This window comes from Equus quagga, chromosome 17, assembly GCF_021613505.1.
Source record: "Equus quagga isolate Etosha38 chromosome 17, UCLA_HA_Equagga_1.0, whole genome shotgun sequence".
In the NCBI taxonomy this organism is placed as follows: Eukaryota; Metazoa; Chordata; class Mammalia; order Perissodactyla; family Equidae; genus Equus; species Equus quagga.
Genome location: NC_060283.1, coordinates 11,934,302 through 11,957,261, shown reverse-complemented (window position 1 = coordinate 11,957,261; position 22,960 = coordinate 11,934,302). Strand labels below are relative to the sequence as shown.

The window sequence follows — 22,960 nt, the reverse complement described above, 5'->3', positions numbered from 1 at the left end:
CCATTTCAATAATAACTTTTTGCCCTTGTTCTGCCAAATCTTATTTACTACCTTCATGTCATTTTATAAAAGCCGTGGAGGTTGATGAAAAACTTTCAAGAGCTATTAACTCATTGAAGTCATGATGCATTTATTTAACTTCTGCTATTATTGAGAAAGAGCCAGCAAAATGGGTTGTTAACTTCTTAGGGGAAAATGAGAACATAGCTCTGAATTTATATATATATATATATATATGTATATGTATATATAAAAATTACAATCAGAGTTGGATTCTGGTTCTTTCCCAAGTGGGGTTCTTGCATAATTGTCAAGATAGATTTGCTGGAACATTTTCCTGCTGATACATTGGTGGCATCAAATCTCCTATAACTGGTACAGGAGATGCTGTTTCTGCCATATGAGGATTTGATGGCACTGGGAACACAACCTGTGAAAGCAATCAGAATGCCATACGTGAGTGAAGCAAATAACCTAAGGGTTTCCCTTTCTTGCCCACACAATGTCATCATTATCAGAGTCTACCATTTCTTCTCTGAATTCAGTCTCAACATCAGTTTGGTGGGGTTTCTCAGGCATTCTTTAGATCAGGCCATATCTAGAATATACACTCAGTGATAGCTCTTAGAATGAGATACTGATAGCTGTTGCTGTGGTGTTGCAGGGATGGATCTTACATGTGGATGGTGGTGCCCAACCAGTTGGGTAAACCGAGGTATCGTGGAAAATATAGACCTCTTCTATGAAACTTTGTTGTGCATGCTGATGGCAACAGCCTACTGAAATCGTTGATTTGCTGGACCTGAATAAACCATTGCAAAAACTACACTGACCCAAAATAGCAAGAATTGTTAGGAAACTAAGGAAAATGCCTGTGCTTCTTCTAGAAACTCAATGTGAAATGGAGTGTGTGTGTGTGTGTGTGTGTGTGAGTGAGGAAGATCTATCCAGGAAGAGATAGAGACTTAAACATTATGCCCCAAGGCTGTTTCTTTTCTTGATTCACACTTCCCAACACTGTAGACAGTAGAATTAGGGGAGCACATATCTCAGCTCTGTAACTACTCTAGGAGCAGAAGGGAACACTGGCCTTGATATTCTGATAGGAACGTTACCAATGAGTTTGTTCCCTTGTTCAAATGCTTCACTTAATGAAAAAATGCTCCACTTAATAAAATTACAAAATCACTGGGAAATGCTGAGAAACTCTAGCTTCTAGGGTCTTATAATGCAAGAGACCACTAATAAAGTTAATGTAATTTAGTCAATTTCTCTTCTGTGCTCAAGGGTGGAGGGGGGTGGGGGATGTGGTGCAGCATGGGAGCACCCAAAGAAAGTAAAGAGGCACAAAATGGAGGAGAAAGGCACCAGAAAAATAATGTTATGAGACTATTATTGTCTTATTACTGGGTTTTGGCATTTGTCTGACCTGGGCCTTTGGGTAAAGAAACTAATGAGGATCTGTTGGGCTTTTAATATTCATTTCTCACCCTGGAACCCTCAATTTTTGGAAGATATCCTTATTTTATTCTTCCTAAAGCCTCTTGGACTCTTGTGTCCTCCCATTTCCCAATCCTCTCCAGGTGTCATCCTTTCTGCTCAGCAGTCAAGAAGATCTGCTGCAGGTCTCAGGGTAAGAGAATCGGCTTGTATGCATACACTGACAGAGAAGTGTGAAACCCTGACTTCTTCATCAGCCCAGGGAAGGCTGTAATTGGGGCAATGGATTAGAATCTGGCACTGTCTACAGACCTCTTCATTGTTAAGTATCCTGATGTGGAGTAAGAGTTGAGGCCCTTTGAGGGATAAAGATGAAGAAAAATAGCTTTTCTTTCTCCATTGTAGTAGGCAGAATTCTAAAATGACACCTGGTCACCCATGCCCCTGTATGATTCTCTTCCTTAGAGTATTTGTGGGACCTGTGTATATGATGGGATATCAATCCTGTGAGTTAGGTTACTAATCAGTTGACCTTGGGCTCATCCAAAAGGACATTATTCTGGAGAGACTTGATCTAATCATGTGAACTCTTTAAAAGAGGCTTCAAGTGCCAAAGACTTTTGCTCTCCTTTAGGCCTCAACGTAGATGTTGTCGTGAGTTCCACAGACGAGAGGAAATAAATTCTGCCATGTGAGCATGGAAGAGGACCAGGGGCCTCAGCTGAGATCACAGCCCCAGCCAACTTCTTGATTACAGCCTTAGAAACCCTGAGCAGAGAACCCAGCTAAGCTGTGCCTAGACTCTTACCCGTGGAAACTGAGAGAGAATAAATGTGTATTGTTTCTTGCCTCTACCTTTGCGTAATCTATTACATAGAATAGAAAGTGAACGCAGGTATCTTCAAGGGAAACCCACTACTCACCCGACCAGGATTACAACAGGTTATTTTGCATCCAAACACAGAGAGGAACATCGCAATGCAGAACTCCAGCACACTTAAAATGAGCACCACCCCATCCATACCCTAAGAAAAATATTCATAACAAGAAAACGTGAGGAATAAAGATGACAAGTCCAAATCATTGACCACAGATTACAATACCAAAAGAGATGCAGCATGAGGCAGAGGTCAGAAAAACTGGCTCCTAATTGCAGCCATACACTTATGTAATTCTTAGCCTTCTGAATGTCACTTCTCCTCCCAATTTTTTCACTAATAAAATAATCATTTTTCCCCATCCTCTGCTTTCCAGTGTTACTATAGATACAGAATGTGAAAATGCTATTAAGGGGGGGAGAGATCGTCAAGATAATAATCAACTTAGTTCTTTCAAACACTAGGAATTCCATACAGCTGACACAATAATGTGACCTCATATCTTAGTAAATGAGGCAGAGTAATAAGTTTAGGCAGGAAGATAATAGAGCAATGAGATCCACATCCTGCTCCCTAGAATCTGTGAATATGTCAAGTTACATGGCAAAGGAGAATTAAGTTTGCAGATGGAATCAAGGTTAATAGATGACCACGAGATGAAGGGGTTATCTTGGATTATTTGTTAAGCCCAAAATAATTATGGAAGCCTTATAAGTGGAAGCAGGAGGTAAAAGAGTCAAAGTCCATGAGAGACTTGAAGATGTTGCACTGCTTGCTTTGAAGATGGAGGATGGCACAACAGGGGCAGGAATGTAGGCAGCCTCGAGAAACCACAAAAGTCAGAGAAACTGATTTTCCCTTACAGCCTCTAGAGAGGAATACAGCCCTAACAACTCTTTGTTTTAGCCCAGTGAGACTCTTTCAAACTTTTGACCTTCAGAACTGTCAAACAGTAAATTTATGTTGTCTTAAATCACTAGGTTTGCAGTAACTTGTTAAAGCAACAACAAGAAACTAATACAACAAGGAATACCAAGTTAGTTGGTCTTTAATCCATTTCCACAGAGAATAGACTTTAGGTCTAATTTTTAGCCAAAACACATGGTCAGATTTGAGAAATACTGGGCAGTACTCTTATTGCTAAATATCTGAATTGGATGCCTGAATTGATGCTTAGGATTCTTTGGTCTAAATATTCTCTTTTTCTCTCTGTGGATAGGGATAGTACCTCTGCTGTGGAAGAGCCAGTAGATCAAGAGCCCAGGACATGAGTGACACTGATTCAAGTGAACCTTGAGAATACTTGCATTCATTGTTTCTTAATCTATTTACTCACCTCTTCAAGCTATTCGGTAGCCTTTATGTTTCAGGAATTGTAGCCACTAATGATAGGGCATCAAACAAAACAGAGAGTTTCCCTAACCGCAAGTATTTTTCCATCTAGTAGGGTAGACCAGGAGTTAACACAATTTCCATCAGGGTCCAGCTAGCATATATTTTTGGTTTTGCAGGCCATATGGTCACAAATACTCAACTCTGCTGTTACAGTACAAAAGCAGCCATGGACAATATGTAAACAGATGAGTGTGGCTTTGTTCAATAAAACTTTATTTACAAAAACAGGTGTCAGGCTAGATTTCCAACAAAACATAGAAAAAATACGTATAATATATATGCTTTGAGCTAGATGAAACTACTATATTTCTAGATCAAGTAGAGTTGATCATTGGCAACTTCATTTGGTTCTGCCTAATGATTCCAAGTAGTGTGCACTGTCTATATTTCCTACAAAGAGCTCACCTCTTTCTAACTCTTTTTATATTTAAGTAAGTACAAAAGTAAGCCCTTGGGCCTTGTCAACTTCTAACTGCTTTCCTATATTTCTATCTTTTCTTCTCAGAAACACTGGAGCTTCCTGAAGGTGGGGGCCTGGTCTCCTTCTTACGTCTTCCAGAGTGTCAACTCTGGGGCTGGGCATAAAGTGTGGGCACATAGACCTCTGGACTGACTGTGCAAGTGCCCAGGTAGAAATAGACCTGATGCTCCAGATCCGAGGAAGCCCTTATGGATGCACTCTGCTATAAGGGCAGGCGGAAAAAATGCTCACAGAATAGGAATTTGTGATGGTCTTTGGGAGAAGGTAATTGAGATGAAGGCAGGACTGGCTACAGCATTTACAGGCCCTCTCGTGAAAAGGTATTAAGAACTTCAAGACAGCAACAGCACAGCAGTAAACCAAGTGTAGACCTCTTCTATCTACAAAGCCCTGAGTGACCTTACAGGTCCCGTGCCCACAATACCAGCCCTATGAGGATGGTCAATTGTAGATTGTGTCCCTGTCATTGTGCCCTTAAAGCCTATGAGTGGAGAGAACTTCCAAAAGTGGATGTCAGATTCTTCTTAAGCATAACTACATGAAAAATATTAAATAATAGGAGTATTAGAGGCAGGAAGTTACAGAATCTGATCTTACTTTTGTCAATATCTAACTGAGAGAACTTGAAAAAAGTTTTACATTCTCTGAAGAAACTCTCTTCTGATTTTGAGTGAGTGGTAATAAATAAAATTTTTGCTGTAAAAAGTGATAGAAATCTCAAGGGGAGTAGATTATTTTAGCAAAGACACTGAAGGGGTTATTTTTGGGTGAATATATAACAATCAAGACTCACCTAGGATTAGCCAGGAATGAAGAAAAGTTCGTGCAACTGATCTGCATAAGAAATTAGGGAGAATGCTGTTTCTAAATTTAGGTGAGGAAAGAAGACAATGAGAGCAAGAACTAAGCAGCACAGTGAAAGGGTGGAAGTTCAAATGGAGGGGAGATAACGGAAAACTTAGTGATGTTGAGAATGGCTAATAGACTTTTTAATATTAAAGATTTCATTGCATTTTAGTCTGCTATGGGTGCAGCAATAACTCTTCTTTCCTGCACTTACCCAAAACTTCTAGATGTTTTACCACCTACAAAATCTTGTGTAAGTGGTAAATTGGAAAATAAAGCGATTAGGATAATACCAGGATGAGTGGAAGTGGTACAGAAAAGTAGTAAAACACAGATTAAAGATTTAGAATTTTCTAAGAGCTGGAAGTTGAGGCCAAAGTGCTTAATGTTTCAAGCACATCCAGAGATGTTGGGAGGGGTACTGGGTTAATCGCTACTTGTCGGATAATGTTCAAGACAATTTTCCTTTATTATTAGAGACATATATGCATGATTAGAGACATGATGCAGGCAACGGTATCAGGCTCCATCAGGGCTCCCTGGGACATATAGAGGCTGACATCTGGGCTCCAGTTTTAGAATGGATAACAGGACATACTTACCAGTGTTTTGAAATTAAATGGGAAAACTTATGCAAAATGCTTAGCACGTTAGTTATTACAGAGTGAGTGTTCTTCAACTATAAGCTTTCTTCCTACTTTCCCTTATTACATTTACAGAAGGAACACAGAGAGAGATGAGATGTGGGCCTGATTCCTAAATAAAAGATCGCCCTATGTCTCAATCACTTCTAACTTTTCAAAGTGATTCATCAATTAGGGAATACTGATGGTTACTTTTGCCAGACCCAGGGCTCCTGTGCCTTGCTTCCACCACAGTATCCCATGAAAAGAGGAAGCACTAACCATTAAAACATTTACAAGCATGGAACAATTCATTGGCTTCTGATTGTTGTGACAGTAATAGTAACGAGATGAAAAAACACTCATGCTGATCACAGTGATTATGATCCCTGATGCAGCTAACACAGAGCTGGTGATGTTTAGTCCTAGGCTACCTTGGACCTAGAAAGGAAGGAAAATCAATTAATCCAGCAACATCTTCCATTATATCTTCATCAATCACTTTACACCCATCACTTCGTGTCCAACCATCTTTTCCATCTTGATTATTGCAATCGTCTCCTAACTTTGTCTCTGTCTTTATGGTAGTTTCAACTCTAATCTCCTGCCAAAACACAAATATCATCCTGTTATTCCCACACTTAAATCCTTCAGATGACTCCCATGGGCACATGAAATCAGCTCCAATCTCCTTAGCTGGGTTTTCAATATCCTTTACACTTTAGCTGGACAGTCCTGTCTGTGTGCATCTCCTACCATGTACTGTTTCAGGTGCCTGACTTATTTTCTAAATTCCACTTGCCTCTCATGCCTCCATGCCTTTTGCGTATTATCTCCCTTTGCTGTGTATTCCTTTTCCTACGTTCTCTTTCTCAGACAAGTTTTGGTGGCTTTTAATAAGAACCAAAATTCCTCAGGAAAGTATGAGAGGCGTTGTATGGCTGTCACATGAGGTAGATTTTAATGGTTATACCTAGAGGAGATGCTAGGGAGGCAAATAGAGGTCAGATTTGGAAAAGCCATATTGATCATCTCCATACTTTGATATTCATTATCCTTTGAGTGGAGAAAGCTCCAATGTGGTTTTACCTAGCAGAAACATTTGTTGAGATCTAGGCTTTTGCCTTTTATTGTTTTAAATTTCCTGCTTCTTATTTAACAGCCTTATTGTGAATTTCTTTGGTGGCAAACTGAATCAAAATCCTCTCTGCCTACAGTTGGAATACAAACTTTCATCCAAGACAATAAATATGATGCCACACCAACACTTGGTGCCACTGTCATGAGGGGCTGGATCTCAAGTTGTAGGTTTGTATGACCCATCCATTTGACGGTTCTTTCAGGAATTCTCTGTATTTCCATAAAGATTCTCTCAGCAACTGCCTTCCCAAACTATACCTTCTCATGTCAGTAATTCTATTATCAGCCAATTTTTTATTCCAATTTTTGAAAGACCAATCCAACTAGGTAAAACTTAGAATCTCTTCTGATTTTTAAAAACACACAAAATTTGTTTTCTCTTCTGGCAGAATACATAGGAGGTTAATCTTTCTTCCTTTGGGACAGAAACCAAGAAATGCTACTCACCACATCTCTTGTAGTTCTAGTTCCTGCTACAATTGACAAGGACCCTGAAATAATAAACTAATAACAAGGAGAAAAATACAGGTAAAAAATGTTATACAAATATTTGAAGGCATAACATACCAAAACTTGTCCCAAAATGTGATAAATATGCTAAACAGACTAATTACATTGGAAGAGACACAAAAGTTTGTAAATAATGGTACCCTTTTCCCCAAAACAACAGAGAAATTGTACCAAATGGAGTCACAGGAGAATTTGTCAAGCCTTTCAGAAAGTGTCTAACTGTGATGGTATTTAATCTGAGGGGATTGAAATATAAAGGAAGATCCTCAGTTCCTAATATGAAGTACCTCTAATATGGTGCCAAAATTTAATAAGGTATTACAAAAGAAAAAACCCTAATGATTGTTTTCATTTTAAACTGACTATTCAAAGTTGTAAAGAAAATTGCAGCAAAGAAAAATTTTAAATTCTATATTAGATGATGATAAGAATATACAATTTCATTTGACACCATCAATTGGGTAATTATTTTCACTTAGGTAAAATGACTGGAGTCAACTCAATTGGTCTCGCTGCCTTAGACTTTCTTAACGGTTTCAGTTTCTGGGTTTGCTTTCCAAATTTAATTTCAGATGTTTCAAAAATTCTATCTTAATACAAAAGAGGATTGATCTAATGAAACAGCTTGATAAATTTCTTCAACTGATTTCAAAATACCAAGACATAGAGATGATTAATGTAAACTAAATCTCCTCTGGAAAAAAAGAACAGGGAGAATAATCCGTCGTATTATATGAACTGAATCATAAACATATGGAGTATTTCTTAAAATGTCAAGTTATTTTAATATTGAAATATTATTATAATTTATGAAATTAACTATTTAAGGAGAAAACTCACATGCTAATTGCCATTTATGTTTATAGTCTTGATAAGACATTTCATAGCATTCAACATTATTATTGACTTAAACATTATTTATAAAATATGAAGTGTTGCATTTTCCATAACATGATAGAACATCTATCTCAGTCTAAAGTCGTTACCATGTTTAATGGGAAACACTGGGGCCATCTCATAAAGTCAAATCAAGATAAAGATGGAGACTATTATGTATCACTATTCTTAGTATATTAACCAAAATGATTATATAAAAAAATTGAAGCAAATGGTTAAAATTACTGTTAAATATGAATATCTTATACTGAAAACATCCAAGGTTATCAACTAAAAACTACCATAAATAGGAAAATACAGTTAGGCACATGGGAACATAATTATATACAGAAATTATGTATACACATTATAAATATATGTGTGTTTGAATATAGAATTTCATAAGATAATTTCATTTACCATAGCAAAAAATATATAAGGCTTCTGAGAGAAAAAACTTAACAAGGAATGTGAAAGATATATAGAAAGAAAAGATTATGATGTTCTAAAAGTACACAAAATAAAACTTGAACAAATAGACTAATAAGGGGATAATTTTATATAATACTGATACAGGAGATTTAGATCTACTGGAGGGTAAAGAGCCAGATAGAAGAGAAATTTGTGACTCTTTCTTGGTGTTTGTTCTTGTCCACATAAGGGAGAAAAAAAAGACACATCACAGGTGAGATTTCTCAAAGAAGGTTGAAAGAACACCTGAAGGTAGCAGAAAAATAATGTTTCCCCAGTTAACAAAGCCTCCTCTAGTGGGATACCTACAAGAGTCCGAGTGATGCCTCAATTGACAAACACAGCTCCTGCAGTTCCTGGTAATCTACTGAACATGTGTAAAGGTGTAAATTATGAAAACTGGTTTCCAATGTGGTCTTGAAAAAGAAATGAAAGGGGAAGCAGAAAACTAGAGTGGTCAGATGAATGAAATACTGGAAATAGACTGGCTCTATTTGAGCCCTGATTGCCATACCATAAAATTGTGCGATCTTGGGCAAGTTACTTAATCTCTCTAAGTTGCAATTTTTTTAACCTTAAAATGAGGACAATGACAAATCCTTTCTCAGAAGTTTGGGATGATTTTTTTTGAGATGGAATTGCAAATATAAAGCACTTAGCAGAGTGCCTAGATCATAGTACGAGTTTAATAAAAGCTATGATTGACATCAGTATGATGAGATAAACAAAGCATTGCACAACTGCCCAGAAGGAGAACAGTATTTACTGTTCTTCAGAGCTTGAATTTTTTCTATAAACAGGTGAGGAGGCACATAAAACCAGCTCATTATAGGCTTTAGACTCTAAACGATCTCATTCTCAACTTTGTAGATAAATAGAAATTCTGCAGACTTGAATAGGTTCCCTGATTCTAACACAAACCCAGTTTATACATGCATTTTCCTCTTGTCAGTAGGTAAAACTTGATACTTTATATTCTATTTACACTCTCAATTTGCAGAGAAACTCTGCATTTTGTTCAGGGGGAAATTTTTAATATTTCTTAAATTTTAGTTCAGTTTTAATTATAGTTATTGATATTAAAGTTATGAGAAAAAATTTAGCTAACAGCACTTGCATTTGCTAAGCTAACCTCTTGCTAAGGTCTGATAGTTGACTACAAATGTCCTGCATACCAGCCATGCCCCCTTTTCTTCCTTGCTAACAAAATCCTCATTTTGTTCAGTCTCCCAAGAGCTTCAATGAACCCTTCCCAGCCATAGAGGTGAATCTCGATTAGTCCAAGCAAATAGTGGGAAATTCATGACCTTTGCCCATAGTTGGCTTGGGAATAGAAAACATTTATGCATTATAAAACATTTATGAACAATGACATGTGCCAACATATCTGATATGATATGCCAGCAGTCCTCAATGAGGTTACCTCAATGAGGTAACTCCTGAATTAACCAACCCTGACTAGCCACCAGGCTTCTTGTTGTGAAATAATCAACGTTTTCAATGTTTAATCCATTACAGATTACAGTTTGGACTTTTTGGTACATGTTGCTGTAATATATCCTACCTGATATACATTAAATATTTAGTCTGCCTAGCTTTCTATGAGTTTTATATTATTATTACCACTTTAAACATGAGAAAATTGAGTCAAAAGAGGTTAGAGATCTTTCTCAAAGTTAAAGAACTACAAGATAGGGTTACGATATGATTCCAAAACACAGGATATTAACAACTATGTTATACTGTCTCCAACTATATCCAGCGGTATTCTGCTCACCATCACCGATCCCCAAATTGTGTACCCTGAGTACACTGATATGGGACGGTCATAATAAAATTCAGTAAATGAGAGCCAAACACTAATCATTATTATTCCCAAGCCGAGGTTCACCAGGGCAATCACGATCTGCACAACCTAGAAACAAAGAAGAAAGTAAAACCTGATTATCTACCACAAAAACAGAGCCCAAGCCATCCCCTTTCCACCACTAAGTTATCCTTATTCTCTAACATTTGAAATAGTCAGATGGTCTTCTTGATATTTTCTTGTCATTTTTTTCATATAAAGAATTGTGGATATATTAATTTACTAAAACTATGCCTTGGTATATCTATCCCAATTGCCTCAGGAATTTCAAAGTAAAAACAGGAGCGTACCAGGACCTACCCAGAGGTGTTTTGTGATACCTAGATATAATGCTACTCCTACCAAAACTGTTACTTTCCTTTGCACATGCTCAGAAAGAAGTGATCCAGAAATTAAGAAGCAAATATTCCAGCAAGGAGAAGTAATCTAAGGAAGGAGAGTATGTATAAGGGAAGACAAAGAGAATAGCAATATGCCATTTTCTTGGGGTCTGGGGCCTGAGGATTCAGGGGTCTTGATTCAGGGTCTAAAATAGAGAAGTTGTAACATAGTACCCCTTGGCACTCAAAACGATCCAAGGTGTCTTAATGACTTTGCCTCATTGATTTAAAGCTTGGACTAGAGATAAACCTCTGTGTTCACTGTCCTCCCACATTCACTAACCTGTGTTTCTTTAAATGGTCTATTTCCTCTAGGCACATCCACCTGAGACTCCAGACAGCAATGCACAGAGGATAGAAGAAGGCTAAGAAAATTCCCCAAAGAGAAAGTAACAATATGGGTCCATCAACCATCAGGAAGGTCTGTGGCTGGGACACCAGCTAGTGTACATGTGTCCTTTTCTTTTTCCACTCTTCCATGCTGAAGTTAAGTATAGTTATCATGGATGACCCACAACCTCACAGTACATATGAAGTCACTCTATTTTAACTCAACTAAATCAGAGCAAGATGCAATAAAATGTTGAATCATTTTTCAAATGAAAGGGCCTGAACACCAAATTCTGATGTTCTTAGGGCTGCCTGATGTATTATGAGGCTATTGGGACAGAGTATTTGTTTTATGTTTGATCTATTGTGTTTCTAAAACATGATGTGTCTTCTCTCAGATCCTCAACTGACTTACCCCAAGGACTTTGGGTTCCCCCTTCAAGAACTTCTCTGACATCCCTTTCCACAGATATGCGTTCCGATCAGCAACCTGTCCCAGCTGGTACACATTAGGACCAGCCCCTGGCATGGTCTGCTCCATCCTTTGCATGGTTGTCATGGCAGCAGAAAAGGTGCTACAATAAGAAATGTAATTTAAGATGAGGTCATGGAAATGATAGAACAACCTCTGGTCTACATGCCCTTACTTTATTATAAGAGCTATTAGAACATCTTCGCAAATGTCATTATTTTGTAGTCTAGCTGAGAAAGTAGAACAAGGAGAGAAAGAGAGAAAGAGAGAGTGATAAATGCCTTGTGACATCAAGATGCTAGAAAGTATTGGAGAGATAGAAATATGGATAAAATTGAGATGAATAGGCTGGGCCCCGCAAATTCGGGAAATGTCTTCCAGTTCATGCATCAAGTCTGCACTCAGATTTTATCTCTATCCATATTAATACATATTCCCTTGAGTATAGCCATTTCCCCTTTGAAAGAAAATTTATAGTAGCAACAAAGTGTACAGAATCACCTGCATTCCAATTTAATGTATTTTGTAGTCTTCCTTTTCTTATCAGAACACTGACTCAGAGGGCTCTCAGAGCTGGAAACTTTCTCCATCTTCATCTTTACTAAATACAATTTGTGTAATCTTGGATTATACTCTATAAACTCTGGACTTTGGGGATGGAAGTTATGATTCTGAATCAATTCCCTGGCACCAGGAATTTAAATCTCTTGTCCCATTAAAATGCTTTAAATCCTGACTTGTCAATGCAAAGACATAAAAAATTATCTTTCTGAGACTCAAAGCACAACCATGATACTCTTATGCCACTTTTTCTCCCAATACAGTAACCCCAATCAGGTTATGTGGAGATAGGTTAAAGTCACATGAACATTTTTATCTACTCATCTGAGTCCATATTCAGATCTTGCGTGGCTCACTTCCATGAATTTTGTGGGAAGTCAAACTGGTTATGACTCTGCAAAGCCACAATCAATTCTGATACCATTTATGCTTTCATTGGTGCTTGGTAAATTCTCAAGATTAGAGATGTGTGCAATGTTGGTAGCACAAAGTAAAAGAATGTTCTAGCAGCACAAATTTTCTGTGTATTGGAAAAGAATTCAGAATTTCTGGAAAGGATTACTAACCTATGTTTATATTCAGATGGTCAAGGGCACTACATTATTAGTTATCTAGCAATAAAACTGATGAAAATCAGTAAAAAATGAGTCAGTTTCAAAGATAGATAGAGAAAATGTTCAAATTAAAATAAAATATCAATCATTTAAAATATTAATTTAATTTTGGTTAAATATACATTCTGAGTTCTGGAAAGCAGTAGAATGTAAAGTACTAAATAGTAAATCAGTAAAACTTAAAAAAATAAGAATATAGAAAAGTATAATGAATAATTCATAAGCAATGCAAATGTGAAAGAGACGAAATAGTTAAGATCAAGAAGTAAAGAAGAGGATGTAACCAAAAAAGTCAATGTTTCTTCTTCTGTTCTAGAAAATTTCCAATATCAATATGGAGAAAGAAATTTGGAACTCCACTTTGAAACTAGGAAACAACTAAAATCTCCATAACACAGGTGAAATCACTGTGGAAACCACCAAGATTCACGAGGATGAATTCTGGGGAAATGTGGAGAGAGTGTCAAAGAAACAGGACCCTATGGCCACAGATTTTCAGCGTACACTTCTCAAATACAAGAGGCTCATTGAGGTAGGAAACATATATTATTGTTTATAATCCTGAGAGTGAACGCGCCAGTTGATAGCTGTAACTCTCTGCACAAGTATAGTTCTGAGAAGTAAAGGGCAGGAAGAAAAGAGAAATCACACCAAAAAGCCCATATTGTACAAAGCCATCTGTCTCTGAATAAGTCTTACACTGGAGTTCACAATGAAGGAAGCAGGTATTCTTGGCATAAATCTCCAAGATTCCACAGATTAAGATCATCTGAATATATCATCACAGTCACAGATCACCAAATGCACAAAAACAAAGATACCATGAGATGTATTGAGGAGAAACACCAAATGCATCAGATATTAGCATAATCAAATACAGAATATGTAGTAAATATGGATAAAATATTCAAGTATAAATGGAATCACAAAAGCGAGAAAGCATAGATAAACAGCAAAAAGCGACATGACTAATTTCAGGTGTGAATAAAGATGATGTTGATATTTAAACAAAGCTGGTCAAGTGTGAAATAGCAAAGAACAACTGAAAAGAGAATTAGTGAACTGGAAGGCAAATCTGAAGAAATCACCCAGAAGCCATATAGAGAGACAAGGAAATGGTCATAATAGAATACAGGTTAAAAAATTAGAAGTGAAGAATTAAAACTTCTAGAATACGTATAATTAGAGGACTAGAAAGAGAGAAAATAATAAATGGAGGATAGGTAAAATTGGCAACATATGGAATGACAACAAACTATATATTTTCTTTGATGAAATACTTAAACCCACAGGTACAGGTCATATAACATACACCAAACTGTATCTTTAACGGATCTATATTGAAACGCAGTATAGTGAATCGAAAGATAGCAAAGAACAAAGATGATCTTCAAAGTAGTAGAAAAGAAAACTCAGGTCACACACAAAGTAATGGCAATTAGAGTGGTAATAATGCAAGCCAGAAAACCACAGAAAACTATGTTTGAAACAACTATAAACCTAGATTTTGTTCTGCACCCAAACCGTACTTCAAGATCAAGGGTAAAATGAAGACATTTTCAGTTAATAAACACCTGACAGAGTTTACCAGCACAGACATTTGCTGAACAGAACTTCTAAATGATGTGCTTCTAAAGTAAGGCATATGAAACCCAGAAGGATGTTCCACGATAGAAGAAGGAATGATAAGCAAAGAAACTGGTGAACTTGCATGTACACACATTGTTTGTGCAAAATGAGAACAACAATATCTAATGTATTAGGTTAAACAAGAGGACAAAACATAAAATACCAGATCCCCAAAAAGCAAAATTTGGGATTGGAATGATGAAAGTTGGCTTCTAAATTCCTTGTGTTCTTTGGGAGATGGGTGAAGGGAGTGACTTCAGATTTCGAGTAAGAATGAAAACAATCAAGAGCTACCAATAAAGAAAGGAAGCAAGTTGTGCAATTTTTCAATAAAGAAAGGAAAATGTTACGAGAAAACAAATGAATGATAATTAAAATAATAAATGTAATCCATAATGCAAAAATGCCAGAAAGGAGACCAAATGAGCAGAAAATAGGTTAGACAAAGAGAAAGCAAAAATAAGGGTAAAGCACCTCCAGAATTGCTGAGCGAGGGCACCTGAAAATCTACTCCTCTGTAAAAGCAATGAGAACACTGGAAAAATTGTCAGCATCAACTTTTCCAGAACTGTGGGCACTAACCAATACCTTGCAACAATCCCAGGAGCTTTTATTTAAAGAAAAGGCTGAGTCCCACTAAATATATTGAGGTTGGTCACTTTTTTTGTGGTATAATATTCACAGTCTACAATTTACCTTTTTTAATTTACATTTTTTAAAAATTTTTATTGAGAGTATGATAGTCTACAACTTTGTGAAATTTCAGTTGTACATTATTATTTCTCAGTCACTTCACCCTTTGTGCCCACCCCCCACCTCCCCTTTTCCCTGGTAGCCACTAATCTGTTCTCTTTGTCTGCATGTTTAACTTCCACATATGAGTGGAGTCATACAGAGATTGTCTTTCTCTATCTGGTTTATTTCACTTCACATAATACCCTCAAGGTCCATCCATGTTGCTGTGAATGGGACGATTTTATTCTTTTTTATGGCTGAGTAGCATTCCATTTTATATATAGACCATATCTTCTTTATCCAATTATCAGTTGATGGGCACTTAGGTTGTGTGTCAGTGTATAGCCTTAAGCACATTTACATTGTTGCAAAAACACTAGCACTTCCATCTCCAAAAGTTTTTCAACTTCCTCAGCTGAAACCGTATTGATTAAATACTAACTCCATATTTCCACCTCCCCCTAGCCCTGTGGCCACCACCATTCTACTTTCTGTCTCTCTGAATTTAACTATTCTATGAATCTCGTATAAGTGGAATCAGACAATATTTGTTGTTTTGTGACTAGATATTTCACTTTACAAAATGTCTTCAAACTTCACCCCATGTTATAGTCATGTGTCAAAATTTCTTTTCTTTTTAAGGCTGAATATTATTCCATTGTATATCTAAACCACATTTTATTTATCTAGGCATCAGCCAATGGGCACTTGGGTTGCATCCAACTTTGGACTCTTGTGAACGATATTGCTGTGTACACGGGTATACAATTTTCTGTTCAAGTCCCTGCTTTCACTATTTTAGAGTATATATCCAGAAGTAGAATAGCTTGATCAGATTACTGTATGGTAATTCTGAGACTAATTTCTTTTTCAATTATTTTATTTAAATCATAAACGTTGATAACATTGTATAAATTCACCTTCTACGTTATTATTTATCTATTTCAGTATAGACTGCATTGTGCTCACCACCAGTTGCCTAATTTTTATCCATCACCATACGTATGTGCCACATTACCCCTTTTGCCCACTCCCAGTCCCCTTCCCTTCTGGTAACCACTAATCTGTTCTCTTTCTCCATGTGTTTGTTTATCTTCCATATATGAGTGAAATCGTGCAGTATTTTTCTTTCTGGCTTATTTCACTTAACATCATACCCTCAGGATCCATCCATGTTGTTGCAAATGGGATGATTTTGCCTTTTTTATGGCTAAGTAGTATTCCACTGAGTGTATGTGTATATATATATATGGTATATATATATATATGTATGTATATGTATATGTATACATATGTATGTATATATGGTATATATATATATATATACCATGTTAGTTTGCCATTTTAGAGTTGATGGGCATTTGGGTTGCTTCCACATCTTGGCTATTGTGAATAATGCTGCAATGAACATAAGGGTGCATAAATCTCTTTGGATTGTTGACTTCAAGTTCTTTGGATAAATTCCTAGTAGTAGTGGGATAGCTGGATTATATGATTTTAATTTTTTGAGAAATCTCCATACTATTTTCCATAGTGGCTAGATAAGTTTGCATTCCCACCAGCAGTGTATGAGCGTTCCCTTTTGTCCACATCCTCTCCAACATCTGCTATTTCTTGTCTTCATGATAATAGCCATTCTGACAGGTGTAAGGTAATATTTCATTGTAGTTTTGATTTGCATTTTCCTAGTAATTAGTGATGTTGAACATCATTTCATGTGTCTGTTGGCCATCTGTATATCTTCTTTAGAGAAAAGTCTGTTCATATCTTGTGCTCACTGTTTTATTGGATTGCTTTTTTTGTTGTTGAGTTTCATGAGTTCTTTATATACTTTGGAAATTAACCCCTTGTCAGATACATGATTTTCAAATATTTTGTCCCAGTTGGTGGGTTGTCTTTTCATTTTCTCTACGGTTTCCTTTGCCTTGCAGAAGATTTTTAGTCTGATGAAGTCCCATTTGCTAATTTTTTGCTTTGTTTCCCTTGCCTGAGTAGACATGGCATTCGAAAAGACACTGCTAAGGCTGATATCAAAAAGTATACCGCTTATATTTTCTTTCAGGGGTTCTATGGCTTCAGGTCTTAGATTGCAGTCTTTAATCCATTTTGAGTTAATTTTTGTGTATGGTGCAAGATAATGGCCTATTTTCATTCTTCTGCATGTGGCTGTCTAGTGTTCCCAAGACCATTTACGGAAGAGACTTTCCTTTCTCCATAGTATGTTCTTGGCTCCTTTGTCAATGATTAACTGATCATAGATGTGTGGCTTTATTTCTGGGCTTTCAATTCTGTTCCATTGATCTATGTGTCTGTTTTTCTGCCAGTACCATGCTGTGTTGATTACTATAGGTTTGTAGTATATTTTGAAGTGAGGGATTGTGATGACTCCACCTTTGTTTTTTTTCCTCAGGATTGCTTTGGCTATTTGAAGTCTTTTTTTGCTCCATGTAAATTTTAGGATTCCTTGTTCTATTTCCGTGAAGAACGTCATTGGGATTCTGATTGGGATTGCATTGAATCTGTAGCCTGCTTTAGGTAATACGGACATTTTAAGTATGTTTATTCTTCCAATCCATGAGCATGGAATATCTTCCCATTTCTTTACATGTTCTTTGATTTCTTTCAGTAATGTCTTATATTGCCGGGGTCCAGCCTTGGCAAAGTCCAGGTTCCCACGGGAGAGACGGCGTCGGCGAAAGTGTAAGTGCTAGACATGAGACTCGATGCAGTTGCAAGCAAGTCCAATTTATTTCGGGGACAGGGTACACTTATATAGGAAAAAATCACACGAGGTGGTCTAACTATTGTCGTCATGGGAACAATAGATGAGGGGCAGTGCGTGACTAAAGGTGATAATCAAAGGTGGTTATCTACATACCAGATGTGCAGCATACATATCGATTTTTTAGGAAGAGGTTACGTAGTTTCAGAGTCTTCAAAGAAGTTAGGACAGCGAGTATATAATTAACGGAATATAGACCCCCTCATCCTTGGGGGCTGTTGTTTGTTCTTTGAGATATGTTTATTGCTAGTTCTGCCTGTTTTAACAAGGCTTCCAGGACAGAGGGAAGACGTTAATCAGTAATAGGATTTAGAAAGGAGGACAAAGGATTCTGCTTAAAGAATTATGTTCCCTGGAGAAGTGCCTTGCACGATTCTCCTTCCATTGCCAGACCTTGTCACAATACAATGGCAGCTAGATTGGGGGAATGCTTCCCACATTATATAGTTTGGGTCTTTCCCCTCTTTGGTTAAATTTATTCCTAGATAACTTATTCTTCTTGTTGCAATTGCAAATGGGCTGGTGTTCTTGACTTCTCTTTCTGCTAGTTTGTTATTAGAGTAGAGAAGCACAACTGATTTTTGTAAGTTGATTCTGTACCCTGCAACTTTGCTATAGTTGTTGATTATTTCTAATAGCTTTCTGATGGATTCTTTAGAGTTTTCTATATATAGAATCATGTCATCTGCAGAGAGTGAGAGTTTCGCTTTTCCGTTCTAATTTGTATATCTTTTATTTCTGTTTCTTGCCTAATTGTTCTGGTCAAAATCTCCCATGCAATAACTTTTAAAAAAATTACCATACTGTTTTTCACAGTGGTGGCACTATTTTACATTCCCAATAGCAAATCACAAATGTTCCAATTTCTCCACATTCTTGCCAAATAAGTGTTAATTTTTGTTTGTTTCTTTATTTGTTTTTGACAATAGCCTTCTGAGTAGGTGTGAGGTGGTATCACATTGTGGTTTTGATTTGCAGTTTCCTAATGGCTAGTGACGATGAGCATCCTTTCACGTGCTTATTGTCCGCTTGTATATCTTATCGGAGAAATGTTTAATCAAGCATTTTGCCCATTTTTGAATCAGATTTATTGGTTTCTTTGTTGTTGAGTTCTTCATATATTCTGGAGATTAACCTCATATCAGATATGTGTTTTGCAAATATTTTCTCCATTCCATGTGCTCCATTCCATTCCTTTTCACTCTGTTGATAGTCTACTTTTATGAACAGAAGTTTTTAATTTTGATGAAGTCCAATGTACCTATTTTTTATCATTGTTTCCCACTCTTTTGGTGTCATATCCAAGAAATCATTGCCAAATTTAATGTCATGAAAATTTCAATCTATACTTTTTTTTCTAAGAGTTTTATAATTTAGCTCTTATAATTGGGTCTTTAATCTATTTTGAATTAATTTTTGTATATATGTGGAATAAGTTAAGGGTCAACTTGAGGTTTTTTTCTTTTAGTTGTTGTTGAGGAAGATTCACCCTGAGCTAACGCCTGTTGCCAATCTTCCTCTTTTTGCTTGAGGCATTTTGCCCTAAGCTAACATCTGTCCCAATCTTCCTCTATTTGGTATATGAGTCACTGCTAAAGCATGGCTGACGAGTGGTGTAGGTCTGCACCCAGGATCTGAACCCGCGGACCTGGGCTGCTGAAGCAGAGTGTGCTGAACTTAATCAGTACACCATGGGGCAGGCCCATCACCTTCATTTATTTGCCTAATTAGTCCAACACTATTTGTTGAAAAGACTGTACTTTCCTCATTTAAGGATCTTGGCAGCCTTGTTGAATATCATTTGACCATATATGTGAGGATTTATTTCTGGGCTTTTATTCTATTGATCTCTGTGTCTATTTTTAAACTAGTGCCACATTGTTTTGATTATCATGGATTTGTATATTTTTTGAATCAGGAATTATGAAACTTTCAAATTTGTTCTTATTTTTCAAGATTGTTTTGGCTATTGAGATTCCCTAAGACTCTATATGGATTTTAGGGTGGATTTTTTCTATTTCTTCAAAAGAATATATCATTGGAATTTTGATAAGTATTGCATTGAATCTATTCAGTACCTATATGGTAACAATATTAAATCTTCCAATCCATGGACATGGGGTATAATTCCATTTATTTGTGTCATCTTCAATTTCTTTCAGCAGTGTTTTGTAGTCTTCAGTGTGCAAGTCTCACCTCTATACTTAAGTTTATGCATAAATATTTTTTGACACTATTATAAATGAAACTATTTTCTCAATTTCCCTTGCAGATTGTTTATTGTCAGTGTATAGAAAAGCAAGTAATTTTTGTGTGCTGATTTTGTTTCCTGCAAGTTTGCTGAATTCATACCTTAGTTCTAATGATTTTTTTGTTTGTGTATGGGCTCTTTGGCATTTTCTACATATAAGAGCAAGTCATCTGTGAAAATAGATAATTTTACTCCCTTCTTTCCAATTTGGATGACTTTTATTTCTTTTTGTTGCCTAAATAATCCGACCAGGACTTCCATTTCTATGTTCATTAGAAGTGGCAAAAGCAGGCATCCTTGTCTTGCTCCTGATCTTAGAGGAAAAGCATTCATTCTTTTACTGTTGGGTATGATCTTGATGGTGCATTTTTCGTAGATGGCCTTTATTATTTTGAGGTAGTTTCCTTCTATTGCTAGTTTTTTCTATGTTTTCATCATGAAAGGATGTTGACTTTTGTGAAATGCTTTTTCTGTATTAATTCAGATGATCATGTGTTATTGATTTTGTCATTATGTTAATATGGTATATTATATTGATCCATTTTCATATGTTTATCAATCCTTGCATTCTAAGTATAAGTCCCACTTGGTCATGTTATATAACCACTTTGATATGCTGTTGAATTTGGTTTGCTAGTACTTTCTTGAAGATATTTGCATCAATAATCATAAGAAATAGTGGTCTGTAGTTTTATAGTAATGACTTTATCTGGCTTTAGAAGGAGAGTAGTGGTGACCTCATAGAATGACTTAGGAGGTGTTCCCTCTTCTTGAATTGTTGGGAGAGTTTGATAAAGGTTGGTGCTAGGAGATCTTATCAATATGGTACCATAGGCAGATTCTGAACTCACCTCCTCCCACAAACTCAACCAGTTTACAACTATTCTTGGAGAAAGCACCCTGGAGGGAAAACTGAGAACTGGATAAAAAGAACCTCCTCAACAAGGGACAGTCATGACTGAGGAGGGAGAGGCAGAAATTCCCTCTAGAGTGAAAAAAGCCACCTTCCAATGTGGTAGAGCTTCAAAGCTGGCAGGGAGGAAGTCACCCTAAGGTATGCAACCATCCCTGGAGTAGTGGGGACCTGAGAGGGGGCACATTACAGCTGTAAGCATCCTTCAGACAGCACCAGTGAGGGTCCTACTATCTGCCTTTGCTGGCTATTAACCACAAGGGGGGAATACCGCCAGAGAAGCTATTGGACAAAAGCCAAGGAAACCTGATTCTTAATGGGCCCATGCACAAATTCACCCATCTCAGAGAGCAACCAAAAACCACCAAAAAGACAGCCGCACAGTACTTTGGTGAAAAGCGACTCACCTGGTAGGCCCTGGGTATATCTTGGTGAAAAGTGAGACCTCTCCAGAGATTGAGACATTGGTGGCGGCCATTGTTATGACCTAGTACAGGCATACTGACTCAGAAGTTGGCAGATGCCATTGGAGTTCTTCCCCTGGCATGTAAACCCAGGGGTCTGCCACACCCACTAGGGAACAGATTTAATCTAGTTTTGCCGGAGAAGGCAACCTGCCCTAGGGACTGGCCCCACCCAACAGCAAGCCCTCAGGCTACTTGTTGGCCTGCATAGACTGGGTACCTCAATCCTCTATGAGCAGATAAGTGTGTCCACTTCTGTGGGGCAGGGCCTGTGTGAGGACCAGATGAACTGTGGGGGGAGTTGGTGGAGAGGTGGGGCCTCTGCAGTTGGGCAAATGTGTATGCTCCAGGGGGTCAAGAAGTATGCACGGACCAGGGCTGTGTTGACAGTGTGTGTGGACCTGTGGGAGCTGGGGCTTATCAGTGGCAGAAGACCTGTGCTTCACAATCAGTGACATAGAGGATTGGCTCCACCTTCCAAAGTCTGAAACAATTGGGTGCTCCCATACCTAGGGTCAGCCACACTAAGCTGCAATCCTAAGAGAGCTGACAACAACCTTGCACATCTGAGGCATACAGCAACTGTAAGCCCCTGAGCCTAGCAACTAGCTAAACTGGGTACATACTCAACTAACTGGAAAAGTGCAACAGGAGTGTACTATTAAACCTTGTAGCCAATGGTGCTGGAGCACACCAAACCTAATTTACAAATAACTGACCAGGGAGGGAAAGACTAGACTCCCTGGGTACTTGTAGTAAGAGCAACCCAGCCACAGCAGAAGGATGCAAGCAGCCCAAATAGGGGTCACTCTTCATCATTTGGACTGGTGATGAGACAGAAGCACATTGCTGGGCCTCCAAAGTCATCTCTAACATAAGGCCACTTCCCCAAGACCAGGAGACATAACTGACTCACTTAATACATAGATATAAGCACAGAGAAAGGGGCATAATGAGGAGGCAAAGGAATACATTCCAAGCAAGGGAATAGGACAAACCCCCAGAAAAAGAACTAAATGGAGCAGAAATAAGCAATTTACCTCAGAAAGAGCTCAAACAAAAACTCATAATGATGCTCACAGATATTGGGAGAATACTGGATGAACACAGTGAGAACATCAACAAAGAATTAGAAAATATAAAAAACAACCAATCAGACATGAAGAATACAATAATGGAAATGAAACATTCAGTAGAGGGACTCAAGAGCAGAGTAAATGATATGGAAGAATGTATCAGGGAGATGGAAGAAAGACTACAGGAGATCACCCAAGCTGAACAGATAAAACAAAAAAAGAACTG

At 37.4% G+C, this 22,960-nt stretch overlaps 1 protein-coding gene across 1 annotated transcript in view; it reads right to left on the bottom strand.

Moving 5' to 3' along the window:
- Positions 1–310: 310 nt before the first annotated feature.
- LOC124229026 (membrane-spanning 4-domains subfamily A member 4A-like) overlaps positions 311–22,960 on the bottom strand; it is a 33,802-nt gene continuing 11,152 nt past the window's right edge. The window contains exons 2-7 of the mRNA XM_046644152.1: positions 11,653–11,812; positions 10,438–10,575; positions 7,251–7,307; positions 5,946–6,104; positions 2,364–2,465; positions 311–430 (exon numbers count right to left, since the gene is read on the bottom strand). Of these exons, the coding sequence (XP_046500108.1) occupies positions 311–430; positions 2,364–2,465; positions 5,946–6,104; positions 7,251–7,307; positions 10,438–10,575; positions 11,653–11,796 (720 nt within the window). The 5' untranslated portion in view covers positions 11,797–11,812. The remainder of the gene's footprint in view (positions 431–2,363; positions 2,466–5,945; positions 6,105–7,250; positions 7,308–10,437; positions 10,576–11,652; positions 11,813–22,960) is intronic.